This window comes from Aulostomus chinensis, chromosome 2 (assembly GCF_037954235.1).
Source record: "Aulostomus chinensis isolate RoL2024-O1b breed Wild chromosome 2, RoL_Achi_v1.0, whole genome shotgun sequence".
Taxonomy (NCBI): domain Eukaryota; kingdom Metazoa; phylum Chordata; class Actinopteri; order Syngnathiformes; family Aulostomidae; genus Aulostomus; species Aulostomus chinensis.
In genome coordinates this window covers 27,739,005-27,753,959 of record NC_141321.1, presented here as the reverse complement: position 1 = coordinate 27,753,959, position 14,955 = coordinate 27,739,005, and the positions used below count along the sequence as shown (strand labels likewise).

General features: G+C 43.2%; 1 protein-coding gene across 2 annotated transcripts in view; it reads left to right on the top strand.

Annotated features, from left to right (window-relative positions):
- cd276 (CD276 molecule) overlaps window positions 1-14,955 on the top strand; it is a 72,555-nt gene that overhangs the window by 12,416 nt on the left and 45,184 nt on the right. For both annotated transcript variants that reach the window (XM_086188400.1, XM_086188391.1), the window contains exons 3-4: window positions 6,111-6,458; window positions 8,096-8,392. In XM_086188400.1, the coding sequence (XP_086044526.1) occupies window positions 6,111-6,458; window positions 8,096-8,392 (645 nt within the window). The remainder of the gene's footprint in view (window positions 1-6,110; window positions 6,459-8,095; window positions 8,393-14,955) is intronic.

The window sequence follows — 14,955 nt, the reverse complement described above, 5'->3', positions numbered from 1 at the left end:
TGATACTGATACCCCTGATCCTCCTTATCGATTCTACTACATTCTGATTCTTGTGCTTTTTTTTTGTACCTGTTATGTCATTCACTTCACTTTTCAACTTTGCTAAGTATGATTACAATGTGGGGGATCTAAGCAATTGACTGAATTATCTACAGGTTGCTTGCTTTCAATGGGTCCCATGTTAGGGCTGTTCAGTCTACAGATGGTACATATATTTCTGTTGAAGGAACTGACAGTATGGTGTCAGCCTATGCTGCAGTGGTTTGCTTGGGGGTTAAGCACAAGGCCCTGATTGCTCCTCTTCAAAGCAACAAAGAACGGCCTTAGAAGGCAATGCACCAAATGAATTCTTGTTGTTCTAGGTTTTCTACTTTTGATGTATAGGGGAGCACCACAGACCCTTTTCTCTGTATTAGCTGATCATGTCACCATTTTTATGAAAATATGATCTTTCTTTAAATAAGGTAGCTATCCTCTGTTATTTCAGGGTTCTCATCACTGCCTCCACTCAATAGTTTCTGTGCACACCGTTCTGCACCTGTTGTTCGTATTGATGAATTATAACTGAAGGGGAGTATACTGTCCTGCACTCATAAGTAACAGAATTTTTTTTTTTGTAACTTAGTATAATTTGGTTTTTGATATGAGGATTTTTTTCCCCCTACAACATTACCACCATAACACTGGCCATGTGAATGAGAATGTCACATATCATGCATCCCTATTCATTTTAACCATTTAGCCTTCTAATCAGTAATAGAAACACAGAAGTCAGGCAAAAATTACCTAAACAGAAAGCCATCAACATCTTGCAGACAAAATGTTCTTTTAAACTCTGCCAGTGCAGCTTGAACTAGAGATGTTAATGGTTTAGCAGTTAACTGCAGAGATTATTTTAGACAATGTAAATTGTTCTCTTACGATTCAGTTTAAGTAGCGCTTGCAGTATGCTGTAGCACATTAAGAACAAGCACCCAGCTGCCACCATGATGGCTTACAGCCAAAGACCACGTTACTGCTAGACCAACGTGTTACCGATGATTGAAGCAGAGAGCAATGCATTCAAAGGACTGTAACTGGAGCCTGAGTATGTTATGTCATTTAGAGCTAATGTGACTAAACACAACAAAAACCACGCAAATCAAGCTAGTCTGGGCAGATGTGCTAATGCTGATGAGCCACTGCTGGACATCTTTTACGAATGACTGCTATGGCACAACTACCTGTCCATTTATTGATCCTGACTGGGTGGAGCAGTTCAGTGTGATCCTACCTCAGCACCTCTCTGTCCAGTGAACAACCTTGCTGAGATGGCGGAGACCTGTGACCTCAATGGCCATGTGCTTGCCTGAGTCCTCACTAATACCAAAACATTGTGGCCCCACTCTACAGTGCTTGTTCCTTCGGGCTATTAGGTTTGGGTTAATGGCTGCCAGGTTATGGAAAGCAAAATCAACTGAAACTGGCATTCGGACATTGAAGCCATATGGGGATGGAACAAAACCACGCTGTAGCCGGGACATGGCACAGCTTGCCGTAATGGAATCCTTCAATTAAATTCCTATTATCACAGCCGCTATTTACACAACTAGATGAATGACTGGGTGAATTTATTTATGGACTACTGTAGTGTAATAGTGTCACCCCAGTTATCTAATACTGTGCAGATACTGTATTTGTGAGTGCATGCAGCCCTCAACTATCTTTATCTGCCAGGGTGATGTGAGATATGTCTGGATTTTATTTACCAACAGCCGTGTGCATCAACCTGAAAACAGCCTCTATATAAAAGCTGTTATCCTCATATTTACTATCTGCCTGGACCCCACACTTTCTTATACTCAGCCTCCGTGCTCACTTTATGTGCCTAGCTAGCTTAAGGGCCTCCCATGCCTTGCACACCTGAGGAAGGTACTATCAGGGGAGGTCTTGACACTGACAAGGTGATGGTGTGTCTTGAAAGTAGAGAGGAGTGTGGTGTGAAGATCACTCGAAGACTTCTCTAGCCAGTCCTATGCCTTGCTGCTAAGCAGGGCCTGTTACCAGTGTTCGAAATGACTGTAATGAGTTTATTTCATGTCGGCTGTGAAAGTGCCCGTCTCTGTCTCGCAGGCACTCAAACAGAGCTGAGGCCCATAAACACAAAGTGCAGCGTATAAATCCCCACACTCTGACGTCCCCCAGCCTGTCCTCTATGGCTTCTGAGTATCTCCTCATCGAGAGGGGAAAAAATAGATGCAAGATCCACACTAAAACTCTGGAAAGACATAATGGATCCACGGTGCAGCCCAACCCCTGACCACAGACCCACCTTCCTTATTGTTCTTAACCGCTGCAACTTGCACTTTTCTTTTTGAAGAGTGCATGTTTTTCATGACAAGAGCCGACAACTCAAATAGCAGTCAGCTAATACACAGAATATCTTTGTTTGAAAGGGCTTGCAGATCAAAAACAGCCGAGTGTGCATGCAGTGATATGCTTTGGCTCATGGCATTTCACCTCTGACGAATAGGACATCATTTATGTGGTTTCCATGACGTCAGCCAGCCTAGCTTGCCCTCATCTCCTGTCCAAACCCCTCCCCTTGATGCAATGCAAAATGCCTCCCTCCTTCTCTGTCCAAGTTCAGGTCAGTGTCTCTACACAAGGTCCTGTATAGGCCCTGCTTTCTCTCGAGGCCATTTAGCGAGTAGTAGGTCACTGGTTAAAGAAGATTCAAGTGGAGGAGGAGGGAGGCGTTTCGTCTCTATCTTCTATCTGACACGGCTTTAGTTTGCGTTGAGGAATTAATGTGTGACACTCCACCCCAGCCTCTCTGTTGGTTTGTTTTCAGATATTATCTTAAAGTGTGAGCTTGATGCTGGCTGCTCTGTCTCTCAGTTCCGCTCTTCTCATCCCCCTCCCTATATGAACTCAGGGGTGTGAGTCATCATAGGCTGTTTGGGTAGTGATTTAATTGCTCTCAGTCTCTGTCTGTCTGTCTGTCTCTCCTCCTCTTTCCTCTCTTTCTCCCTCCTCCATTTTCAACATGCACACTAAGAGAAGGCTGTCACTGACCCTCTACTCCTACAAAAAACACCAACGACCTATTCATTGCTGCAAAGGTTGGGCCACCTCCAAACACACCAAAAAAATGAGCATCCCAGAAATGTGCTCAGTTATACCCAATTGATAGTGGCACAATACCGCCTGGCATGCTTTGCCCTGATAGCTCTTCTGTTTTTTGCTGTGCTGTAGCCCTGCTGTGAATGAATAATATGGGGCAGTAGGAAACCACAGCATCACCCGAAGAGCTTTTGTAATTACAGTGAAAGAAAAACCCCTCTTCTGTTTTCTCCATGGGGGTAAGAGGATTGTGTTGCTTATGTGTGCTGCATGTCAGAATTGCAAGAGCATCATTTTAAGTCACTGCTTACCCATATTGTGGACATGCTTTATTCCCCAATTGCTATCAGTTATCTTGCTTAGGCTGGGATGTGCGGCTGCTCCATCTTCATGTCTCTTTCCTTTTTCTTTCAAAAATCATATTCAGTGAATTATTTATTTTTTGGCATTCACACCTAGGTTAAGAAACTATGGGTTACATTGAGCATCTGAGCATGTGTTTATTAAAATTACAAATGTAGCCAGTAGGTGGCACTGTTCCTACAGATGAAGGTTGGTGGTGGTGTGATGTGAGGAGGCTACTTTGTTGGGATTGGCTGAATGTAATTGAAAATAGGTCTGCCTTGACTTGGCACTACCATCCGTGTATGAGGCCTCTCAGATGAAAGACTTGTTTGTTGTTAATAGGGAAAGTGATTATAGCACCGCTGCAGAAGTTAAATCTCACTCATACCAAAGTGATCCAACATTGACGATAGCTGGGTGATAGACAGAGTTCAAAGGGGGGTGAGGGGGCTAAAATGCCACAGTGATTATAACAATTAGAATGGCTGAGCATGAAGAGGAGTGTATGGCTCCAGGGGCCGCCTGGCTTTTTTCTCTCCTGTGATGCTGATGAGTGTCTCAGGTTTGTATAAGAGCAGACAGGGATCAATGGAGAGTGCTGACTTGAGAATACTATGAATGTACTCTGAACTGCCTGAGATGGCTACTAATCCAGAATAATTATGTGATGTAATGTTATCTATTGCCCTTGTCTACAAAAACAATGCACACCATTATGTACGCAACAACTCACACACATCCATGTATACAGATGTTGGAGAATATTATTGAAGCTTTAAAGATAAATCACTGAATTTATATGGACAGAGCCATCACCAGGAGGCACAGCCTATAGGAACACAAAATCCTTATGCGTACTTCAAGATCCCTCCTCTTCCCTCCAGCCCTCATCCTGTCTCACTAGCTTCCTGCTAATACCCTGCATAAACAAATGGGTAGTGTCTGAAGCAACTGTGGCATATATCTTAAAATGCAGCTCTGATTTTGTTCTTAAGGTTGAAAACAGCAAAAAGAATTCATGTTGTGCATGAGTGAATACTTTACATATATCCTTAACCTAGACTACATAGTTTCCATCCATCCATTTTCTTCCGTTTATCCCGTTAAGGGTTGCAGGGGGGGCTGGAGCCTATACCAGCGGCTTTTGGGCGAGAGATGGACGGATCGCCAGTCCATCGCAAGGCCAACACATAGAGACAGACAACCATTCACACTCACAGCCATGCCTACAGTCAATTTAGAGTATCCAGTTAAATTAGCCCCCATTTGCATGTCTTTCGACTATGGGAGGAAGCCAGAGCACCTGGAGAGAACCCACGTAGGCACAGGGAGAACATGCAAACTCCGCACAGAAAGATCCCATGCCCGAGGCGGGACTCCAACCTGACAGAACCTTCTTGCTGTGAGGCCACAGTGCTGACCACTGTACCACTATGCCACCCTAGTTTCTTCTAATGTTATTTTGTGTTCATTTTAGACTACCACGGTGACAAGTGGGCACTGTGTGACACAGATTATGATTGAAGAGGAGTCAAGTCAAGTCAATTTTTTATTGTCTAGCGCCAAATCACAAGAAAAGTTATCTCATGACACTTTACAAGTAGAGCAGGTCTAGTACCTCACTCCTTCAATGAATTTACACCCAACAATTCTCCATGAGCAAGCACATCCTGCAACAAGGGCGATGAAAACCTTCCTTGGAGCAGATCTGGGTGCAATGGGGACGGCCTTCTGCCTTGGCCGGTTGGGGGGAAAGAGAGCAGGAGGGCGGAGCAGAGACAAAGACAGATAATGGAGGAAGACAGACATACAGAAGGAAAGAGAGGGACAGAGGTAAAGAGAGAGAGAAAGGGAAGAAACTGATGGACAGATGGGGACGTGAGCAGGTGGTGCTTTGGGTGGCCGCTTGAGCCTCTTCAGGTCTGTAGCCCCCTCCAGCAGCACCCGGGATCTGGGATGGGGGGAGCCTGAAGGCTCTGGCGAAGAAGATGAGTTAGTAACACATATGAGTATGATTAATGTATAACACATATAGGAGGACAGAGAGGAGGAGAGAGAAGCCCAGTGCACCATGGGAGATCCCCTGGCAGTCTTAGCCTATAGCAGCAAATCTAAGGGCCAGCCTCAGCAGCCCTAACTATAAGCCTACAAGTCTTAAGTCTGCTCTTAAACATAGAGGGGGCGTCTGCATTCCTGATCGAAACTGGGAAACGGTTCCACAGGAGGGGAGCTTGATAGTTGAGGGCTCTGGCTCCCACTCTACTTTTAGGAACTCTAGTAACCACAAGTAACCCTGCATTCTGGGAGCTAAGGCTTCTAGCTGGATAATAGGGGACTAAAAGCTCTGTCAAATATGAAGGTGCCTGATTGTTGAGAACGTTGTTTGTTAGAAGAAGAATTTTAAATTCTATTCTGAATTGGAGGAGACTCTACTAGTGTTTTAAAAACATTTTGTGTTGAACTGACAACACCAAACTGATCTGCTGGGTCATCATGACTCGGAAAGGTTGAGGACTGCTACTCGAACACATTCCTGTCTCAGCACAGTGTAATTTCTGTTTGATTTTATTGTAACTTAAGAAATATAATTATATAATTTCATATTGTATATTTTTATTTAAAATTACTATCACTCATGTGCCCCCCCTCTGTTCTTGCAGCTGAGATGGAAGTGTATGTCCCAGAGCAGCCAGTGGTGGCGCTGTATGGAAGGGATGCCGTACTCAACTGCTCCTTCAGCTACACCAACTCCTTCAACCTGTCTGACCTGACCATCTTCTGGCAGCTAACAGATACCAGTAGTGTGCATGGGTACAGGGACGGACAGGACCGGCTGGAGGAGCAAGCTGAGCGCTTTTTTAACCGTACCAGCCTGTTCCCCAAGCAGCTGGGCCATGGCAATGCTTCACTCCTGCTGAGCAGGGTGGTTGTGGCTGATGAAGGCAGCTATACCTGTTTCGTCAGAGTGCAGGACTACGGCAGAGCTGCTCTGTTCTTGCAGGTGGCCGGTGAGTTAAGCTTTGCATGACACTTAAAAAAAATATTTTACACAAAATGGCATGATAAATGTAAGTTGGGAAATTAATTGATAATGGAATTAGCTGCAGCTCAGAATGTGCATTAGGCAGTGTTAAAAGTGAGTTGTAAGTTAAAATTAAGTACATTTCCATATGCCTACATCTTTCAAACTCTACTCACATGTTACAACTTATAAGAAACTACACTAGATGTAACATGAAATGAACAAGCTCTGCAACAGAACCATACATAGTTAAAATTGCAATTTCTGCCTTTTCACTTTCTGTCGACAAAGTTTGAATGTAAGAAAATTACAATGCTTCGAAGACTTTAACAGATGAAAATAAATTATGTTTTAAGGATTTTCTGTTAAGTCTTAGCACGTTAAAATTGATTATATTGGAAGTGGTTTGACCTCTGTGTTTATACACACATATACAACACTAGTATGCAATAAAATGTGCTGTGCACTTACCTATGTTGAGGGTGATTTAAGATAATTTCTTTTCACAACACATGAACAAGTGATAAACAGTTTCCTCATGGCTGCTTAGCAGTGTGTTTGGTCAATATGCACTGATTGTGGCCTCTGTTGTGGTCAATAGCTGCTGACGTTGATTATTAGCTGCTGTTTTGGTCAATCAGCCATCACAAACGTCTTCTCTGTTTGTATGACTACATCACCCACCATCATAGCAGAGAGTGATTTATTTATTTATAATGATGCTTGGTGTGTCTTTCTTCCATCTGCACATTCCTATGTCTGCTGTTAGACTGTTCCTGTATTCTCCAAGGATGGATGTGCATTAGGCAGTGTTAATGAATAACATTTTTTCCTCCTGGCTGGCAAGAGGGAAAACAATGTCTCCAACAGTGACAAATTGGTTCCATTTAATGCATGAGATTTATAGATGTTCTATTTTTAACCAACATTTATAGTTAACATTGTATATTTGCTGCTGTTCTGGAAGGAAAATTCAAGGAGCTTGCAATGGAAATCTTCTTGTCAGTCAAATGGACAGCTGAGGAAGTTAGTGTGCAATCTGTCTTTGTGTTGAAAGTGCATGTTTCAAAGAGCAGCTCGGATGAATTTAATTCAACTCGCCCTCAGCTCCACCCCATTGTTTGCAGTGCAATGATTGGCTCTGGGAATTCAGCAGTAACTTTCTCCACCACCTCTGTACTCATGTTTTAGCTCAAGGATTGGGATTTCAGCCGAGGTTGAGGATTCACCCCTAACCCCCACCTCTTTACACTCTTTTCTGTGCCCCAGGCTGAGTTGTCCCAAATCTATGAGCCTGCCAATTTTCCCCAGACCTGCCCACTGCCATCTCTTGTCTTAAATCATATTTCCTTTTATGGGTTGGCTCAGTGTTTTAGAGAGAGAGAGAGACAGAGAGAGAGAGAGACAGCAGTGTTTGAATGTAGAGTTGCCATATCAATATGTGCCATGTCTGAAATCTGTGTCTGTGGGATCTCAAACACTATGTTATGCTAAGCTCACTAAACATAATTAAGAATTTAATGGGAGTCATGTCAAACAGTTTCCAGCATGAATTTCACTGCAGTCTGATTAACTCCAGCACACCAACACCCTGTTTCTTTACACACTTCCTCTCTTTCTCAGCCCCCTACTCCAAGCCTGTCCTAACTTTGGAGACTGAAATGAACCTGCGGCCAGGTGATGAGGGGGCCTTGACTTGTGTGGCCTACGGAGGGTATCCAGAAGCTTACGTCATATGGCAGGATGGGGCCGGGCACAACCTGACAGACAATATTACCACTTCAGTGGTGGCCAATGAAGAAGGGCTGTTCTCTTTGACCAGTGTACTAACAGTTGTGCTGGAGCCCAATAGTACCTACAGTTGCCAGCTGATCAACCCCCTACTGGGTGACGAGGGCTACGCTTTTGTCACAATCACAGGTAAGTGAGAACTGTATCTCTCTTGTCTTCCTCATTTTGATGCAGAGTAAGAAAGCTAATTGTCACCAGCTACCCCCAGTTTTAGAATGTTACTGGCTGTCATTAATCTTGCTTTACCTATGCATATTCTGAATTTCTTATTAAAGACTTGTATGCTTTTGTAAATCAATCTGTCTTTCTAAAGTTCCTCTATTTCCTGATAAGAGTTAAAAGAAATGAATGAGAAATAATGAAATGTCCAATTAAGCATTGGTAAGCATAACCTGATCTTTTCATTTGCATTGTTAAATTAGATTAGTGTGTGATTATTTCCTAAGTGTCAAATAGTTTTTCATCACATATTTCAAAAAGGGAAAAGAGAGACCGTTGTAGGTGGAATGATTGATCTCATCTGCAGGAAACTAACCAGAAAGTAGATGATATATTTACTGTTCTATAATTGTATGATGTCCTCTTGAGCATGGGTGGGACTGTATCTATCCTATATGCTCGACCCACCCATCAGCACGACCCTCCACGCATGTCCCACTGGCCCTGCTGCCGTCCTTCTGTGGTAAGTGCAACGGGAGCGCCATGTAAGGCGGGCCAAGGCTGGGTCTCTAATGGGAGCATCACTGTGTGAAATAGCTCATAAATAAGTAGAGGTGGCCCAGGCCTTCTCTCTGGGCTAGGGTTGGTGATGAAGCTGGGGCTGTTGAGGCGGAGGTCGAGGCAGAGGTCATGGAGTGCTGCTCCACTGGGCTGGGAAATGACTGTGCTGTCTGGAAACAGGATGGCCAATTGGCAGAGCAGACCTGCTGGATGGCGAAGGTAGGGTGGCCTCTCCGACAGTTTGGTTGGCCTCTTTCAAAACATTACAGATAACCAGTCAGAGGGACCATTGGGGCAGTGGAAAGGTATTAAACACATGGTGAGAATGAAATATAGCAGTAAGGTAACGGTGTTAGAATAGTCAGTGGCTCCCATTTCCTCTCTCCCTTTTACTGAATTGATGTCATTTGCTATGCTATTTGAGGCTTGGTTGAAATAAATATGAACATTTTATTACCTTTCAAGTTGGTCTCGCCTCCATTTCCATTCTATTGACATATCATACTTGCATGTTGACAAAGTGGATCGATAATTTAGATGGTCATGTAGTTTAGGATTGTAAATTTGAAAAGAGGGTTTGTATTTTTTCAAGGTACGATTTGTAGGGGATCTGAGGAGGCAAGGGGCCTCATATTTCACACTCCACTGGAATAGGGGGAAGTGCAAAATGTGTGCACCTCTGTTGTAGAAAACAATACAATGCTGACATATTAAGCATAAACTAAAAGTGAAACTGTCACTTTTCCAGTCACTTTGATTTAAGCTTTGGACATTGATGGCAAAAGCAGCAGAATTGGTTTTGTCTATAGGGTGGATAGGCTGGGACACGACTCTCTAACAATGATAGTGCATCGGTATCAAGAATTGAGGAGCTCCAGAGAGTTACTGTCTGGTTAGCGACATACTGTAACTCTCAGTTCTGGAGTATATAGACACAGCCTCTTTTGTGTTACACTATATGTGTCAAAGTCTGGCCCATACCAGAGGAGACCTTGAAACGTACTACCCAGAACCAAACTGGACTGTTAATTGTTACAAAGCTTAAACCTTGACCCAGCCAGAACCAAGAGATACATACAGTACCTGAACTGCCACACTTTCAAAGCTGCTAACTATTATTAATGTTAAAAGTCACACATTGTCAAAACATTATTATCAAAACTTCTTTCCTTTCCAACCTAATGTCATAACCCTCTCCTGTTACCTCACTGAGATTACATCACCACTCATTTTCCTTAGCGCTTTGTATAGTACACATAATGACAACACCCATGAGACCTGCAATAAAAGAACAGGCATTGTCCCATTTGACCCATTATAATCTGTATTGAGCCTATTGCGGGTCTTGGAAGTCAGAGTCTAGGTAGAGCCAGGAAGACCTTTCCTGCAGTCGCTCACCATCGCTGGATTTAGAACTCAGGAGTGAGATTAAAGTCAATCCATGGCTTCTTTTTGCAACAGAGAAACACTGTTGCTTTGACTTTTACTGTAGGTTTTTGGTCATGATTCTTCATCACCTACCTGCGCCCTCAATGCCACACTAGGTTGGCCAGTCACAGTAAAGGCCTCCTGTCAGATATTTCTTGGAATTTTAGGGATCAAAGAGCCAGTGCAAAGATGGGGATAATTTGGATGCAGTGAATGACAGGAACTGTAAGCATGTTGCCACAGCCAACTCTAGGGTCAACAGGTCCTGGTCTCAGGTATGCCTGAATTATGAGAACTCCTCTTTGTATGTGGTTGCTCTCTCCTTGTCTGTATTTTTATTGTCCTTCATGTTTGTTTGTTTTTTTTTTTAACCAAACATTGCTGTTCGTTTGCCAAAATTCCCTGCTCCCATCTTGGAAGTGAAGATAGGCTTTGAGGAGTGAAATTCCTCTTCTGAGTGTCACGCTCTGCTCTTCTCCAAAATAAAGGAATTAGTCTGAACAGACTCAGTTAAAGAAACTGCCCAAGAGCAAACCAGTCATAAAAAAAGAGAGTGGTGTGCTCAAAGAGTAATGCAGTCATTGAAAACTGTCTTAGTAAAACATGTAAGATTAAGCACAAGACAGTAAAAGGAGCAAATAAACATATGAACTGAGGAAGACCCATAATTAAAACAGTGGTGATGATGATTTTCAGCAATTGGTCTACATGAATAAGAGTAATTTTTTTAGTAGGCACGCCAGCACAGCTTGATGATGGCCCGACTTGTTTGTAAACACACAGAAGATTTACAGTATTTTGTGTGCGGCGATACAACGGGGGCTTGTTTGAAATGAGAATGTATTTGCATTTGTTTACAACAGCTGGTGTGTGCTTAACAGCTTCTGTAATTAATTTTGACCCAGCAGAACTCTTCTGCTGGAGAAGCAGAGTGTAAAGTGTGCTGAGCTGGGGTTGATGAACACAGCTTGCTGTATACACTTACAAACGCAGTGTACTGCTCACCACACTCAGGCTTGGGAGAATCCTATTAAAAAAATGGGTAGAATCGACTTACATTTCTAAATGGACTATGACAGAAAAAACAGGAAGAAATGTGTGTGTGAGAGAGAGAGTGAGAGGAGGGAAAGATTGAGGGGGTAAAGAGTGCAAGTATGCTGGAATTTCACACTCTCCCCAATGTGTGATTGGAAAAATTACTATAGCAATATAAATCTCCCCCAGGCAGAACAGGAGTTTGACAAGGTTAATTTTGAGAAAATGAACCCTTTACCCATACTGAGTGGTGCACTACGTATGCTGGTGTGAGCTTCACTAGAAGTCTGTGTTAAGTGATCCATGTTAATCTCTGCTATAGTTATCATCAGTGTAACCACCTCACCACAACCGTCCTGCACACAGTCATTGAGCATCTCTGAGACGTTATTGATTTCTGTAAGCTCACCATGTGGCGCATGGTGACTTTTTAAGCCAACAGGCAGCGTTTGGTACCACTGGGGCAGCTTCTGTCATCAAATCAACCATATTTGCTTGCTTAGCCAGATTGGTTATGTACCTCACTCCTCCTCCTCTTCCCCTCTTTATAGCTTCACACTCCCAGTCTATTTTTGACCACTTGGCACTCTTCAAAAAACAATTATGTTCTTGTAGTTTTTGTGGCTCAAGAGTTTCTATTCTATCGTTGTTGTTGTTGTTGTTTTTTCACTGATCCTTTTCTCAATGTAGAGCTTTAGCATCGTATCCCATCTTCTGGAGCCGTTTGATTGCTGCAGTGTGTTGTGTGATGGCTTGATTTCAGGACACGTCACTGAACAGCCCCTCCAGCACCACCCCCACTCCGTCTGCCAGGTCTTTCAATGAAGATGGTGCAATTTCTCCGACATTACTATGCTAGCACAGCATTTACAGTGAACAGTTTTCAGATGGACATAGAGTGAAGAAAGGAAGAAGGTGGAGAGACGTGGCAGGGAGAGAGAGAGACAAGGTTAGGAGTGGTGAAAAGTGGATAACAGAAAACAAGATGGAGATGAAAGCATTTGCTGAGCTCAGTTGTGTCACTACGGCCTGACAGTCAGAAAACTGACTTGCTGACGGAGAGGGAGACCACCAAATGATGTGGAGAAGTCTTTCTGCTGAGTTTTAGGATCTAGCTGGCATTCTGGGGCTTTAACTGGGCCACACAAAGGAAGGGCAGTGCAACAGCACTGAGTGTAGGGCTTGTGAGGTTTTCTGAGACTTGAAATACACCTTATCTTCATATTCTGATTAGAGCACATGGTCCATAGGTGAGAGAAGAGGCACAAGTGCATGGAGATCATTCAAACAATTGTAAAGCAAATTGCTGCTACTTTACTGGAAATTTGATCTTCTTTCTTGTTCAGAGGTGATATACAGTGTCACAACCTGTTCTCCCTTGATTTTGATTATTTTCTACAGTTGACAAAAATCAACTGATTTATGTTGTATTGTATTTTCAGGGAAGTGTTCACAAGTCAAGAGTAAGATCAGGTACAAAATGCTAAATAAGTCTGTTCTTAACAGGTAGACTGATGGATGGTGCCCAAAACCTAAATTAGAAGGATGATTCCTTTACAAGACATAGACCAAAAAAACTATTAAAGTTGTTGTGCAACACAGGCTCATGTGCCTGACTCACTGCCACCTTCTTCCACCTTCTGTGCTATTCTGAGTCAGCCATCAGATTCACTCAGTTTGCAGTCTAGCAGTGCTCTCCAGGCCAAACTTGCCTACTGGCGAACATTTAAAAAATAATTCTGTGTCTAAAGCTCTCAGTAATAATTGTTGGTAGGATATATACTCACTGGACACTTTATTAGGTACACCTCTAAAATGTAATAAAACTCTGCCATTCTACTTTTTCAGAGATTTCTTTTAATCTGTTTTTGTTACCACTGCCAGGAATAGAGCACATTCAACTTGGTTTCATTGTTGAGGTCATGCTGGGTGGAGATACTGCATTTAATGCAATAGTCTTTGTGATATTCTGCCTGTTGTGTGAATATAAATTGGTTGACTGAAATATCTGTCACTGCAATGGAGTCCAGTTCAACGTCACTGCAAATAACAACCTCAATAATAAACTTGAAGTTAAATTGATACACTCAGTGTCAATTCAGACAGAAAATTATTATCTTTATAAAACAGAATTAATGACAGAGCTGTTGTATTGGATCACATAACATTGAAGTGAATATCATGAGAAGAATTCAGGCCTGTTTGTCATAAATAAATAGAGCAAATGCATAAAGATGCAGAGTCAATTTTATTTGTCTAGCGCCAAATCACAAGAAAAGTTATCTCATGACACTTTACAAGTAGAGCAGGTCTAGTACCTCACTCCTTCAATGAATTTACACCCAACAATTCTCCATGAGCAAGCACATCCTGCAACAGGGGCGATGAAAACCTTCCTTTTAACAGGCAGGACCGTTGAGCAGATCTGGGCGCAATGGGGACGGCCTTCTGCCTTGGCCGGTTGGGGGGAAAGAGAGCAGGAGGGCTGAGCAGAGACAAAGACAGATAATGGAGGAAGACAGACATACAGAAGGAAAGAGGGGGACAGAGGTAAAGAGAGAGAGAAAGGGAAGAAACTGATGGACAGATGGGGACGTGAGCAGGTGGTGCTTTGGGTGGCCGCTTGAGCCTCTTCAGGTCTGTAGCCCCCTCCAGCAGCACCCGGGATCTGGGATGTGGGGAGCCTGAAGGCTCTGGAGAAGAAGATGAGTTAGTAACACATATGAGTATGATTAATGTATAACACATATAGGAGGACAGAGAGGAGGAGAGAGAAGCCCAGTGCACCATGGGAGATCCCCTGGCAGTCTAAGCCTATAGCAGCATATCTAAGGGCCAGCCTAAGCAGCCCTAACTATAAGCCTACAAGTCTTAAGTCTGCTCTTAAACATAGAGGGGGCGTCTGCATTCCTGATCGAAACTGGGAGGCGGTTCCACAGGAGGGGAGCTTGATAGTTGAGGGCTCTGGCTCCCACTCTGCTTTTAGGAACTCTAGTAAACACAAGTAACCCTGCATTCTGGGAGTGAAGGGTTCTAGCTGGATAATAGGGGACTAAAAGCTCTGTCAAATATGAAGGTGCCTGATTGTTGAGGACGTTGTTTGTTAGAAGAAGAATTTTAAATTCTATTCTGAATTTAACAGGGAGCTAGTACAGAGAAGCCAGTACAGGAGAGTCATCTACCACTTTTCGCCAACACGCAGGCAGCAGTGTTGTGAACCAGCTGGAGAGTCTTTAGGGACTTATTGGTGTAGCCTGATAGAAGGGAATCAGAGTTTAAGGACAGATCCTGATCAAAGAGAACTCGGAGGTTCCTTACTGTTGTACGGTAGTGGGGTCAAGGTGATGCCATCCAGGGTACCTATCTCATCAGATAGGGTGTTTCTAAGGTGTTTTGGGCCCAGCACAATAACTTCAGTTTTGTCAAAGTTTACTAAAAGGAAATTATGGGTCATCCATGTTTTTATTCCCTTGAGACAGGCCTCCAGTTTTGTCAGCTGATTTGTTTCA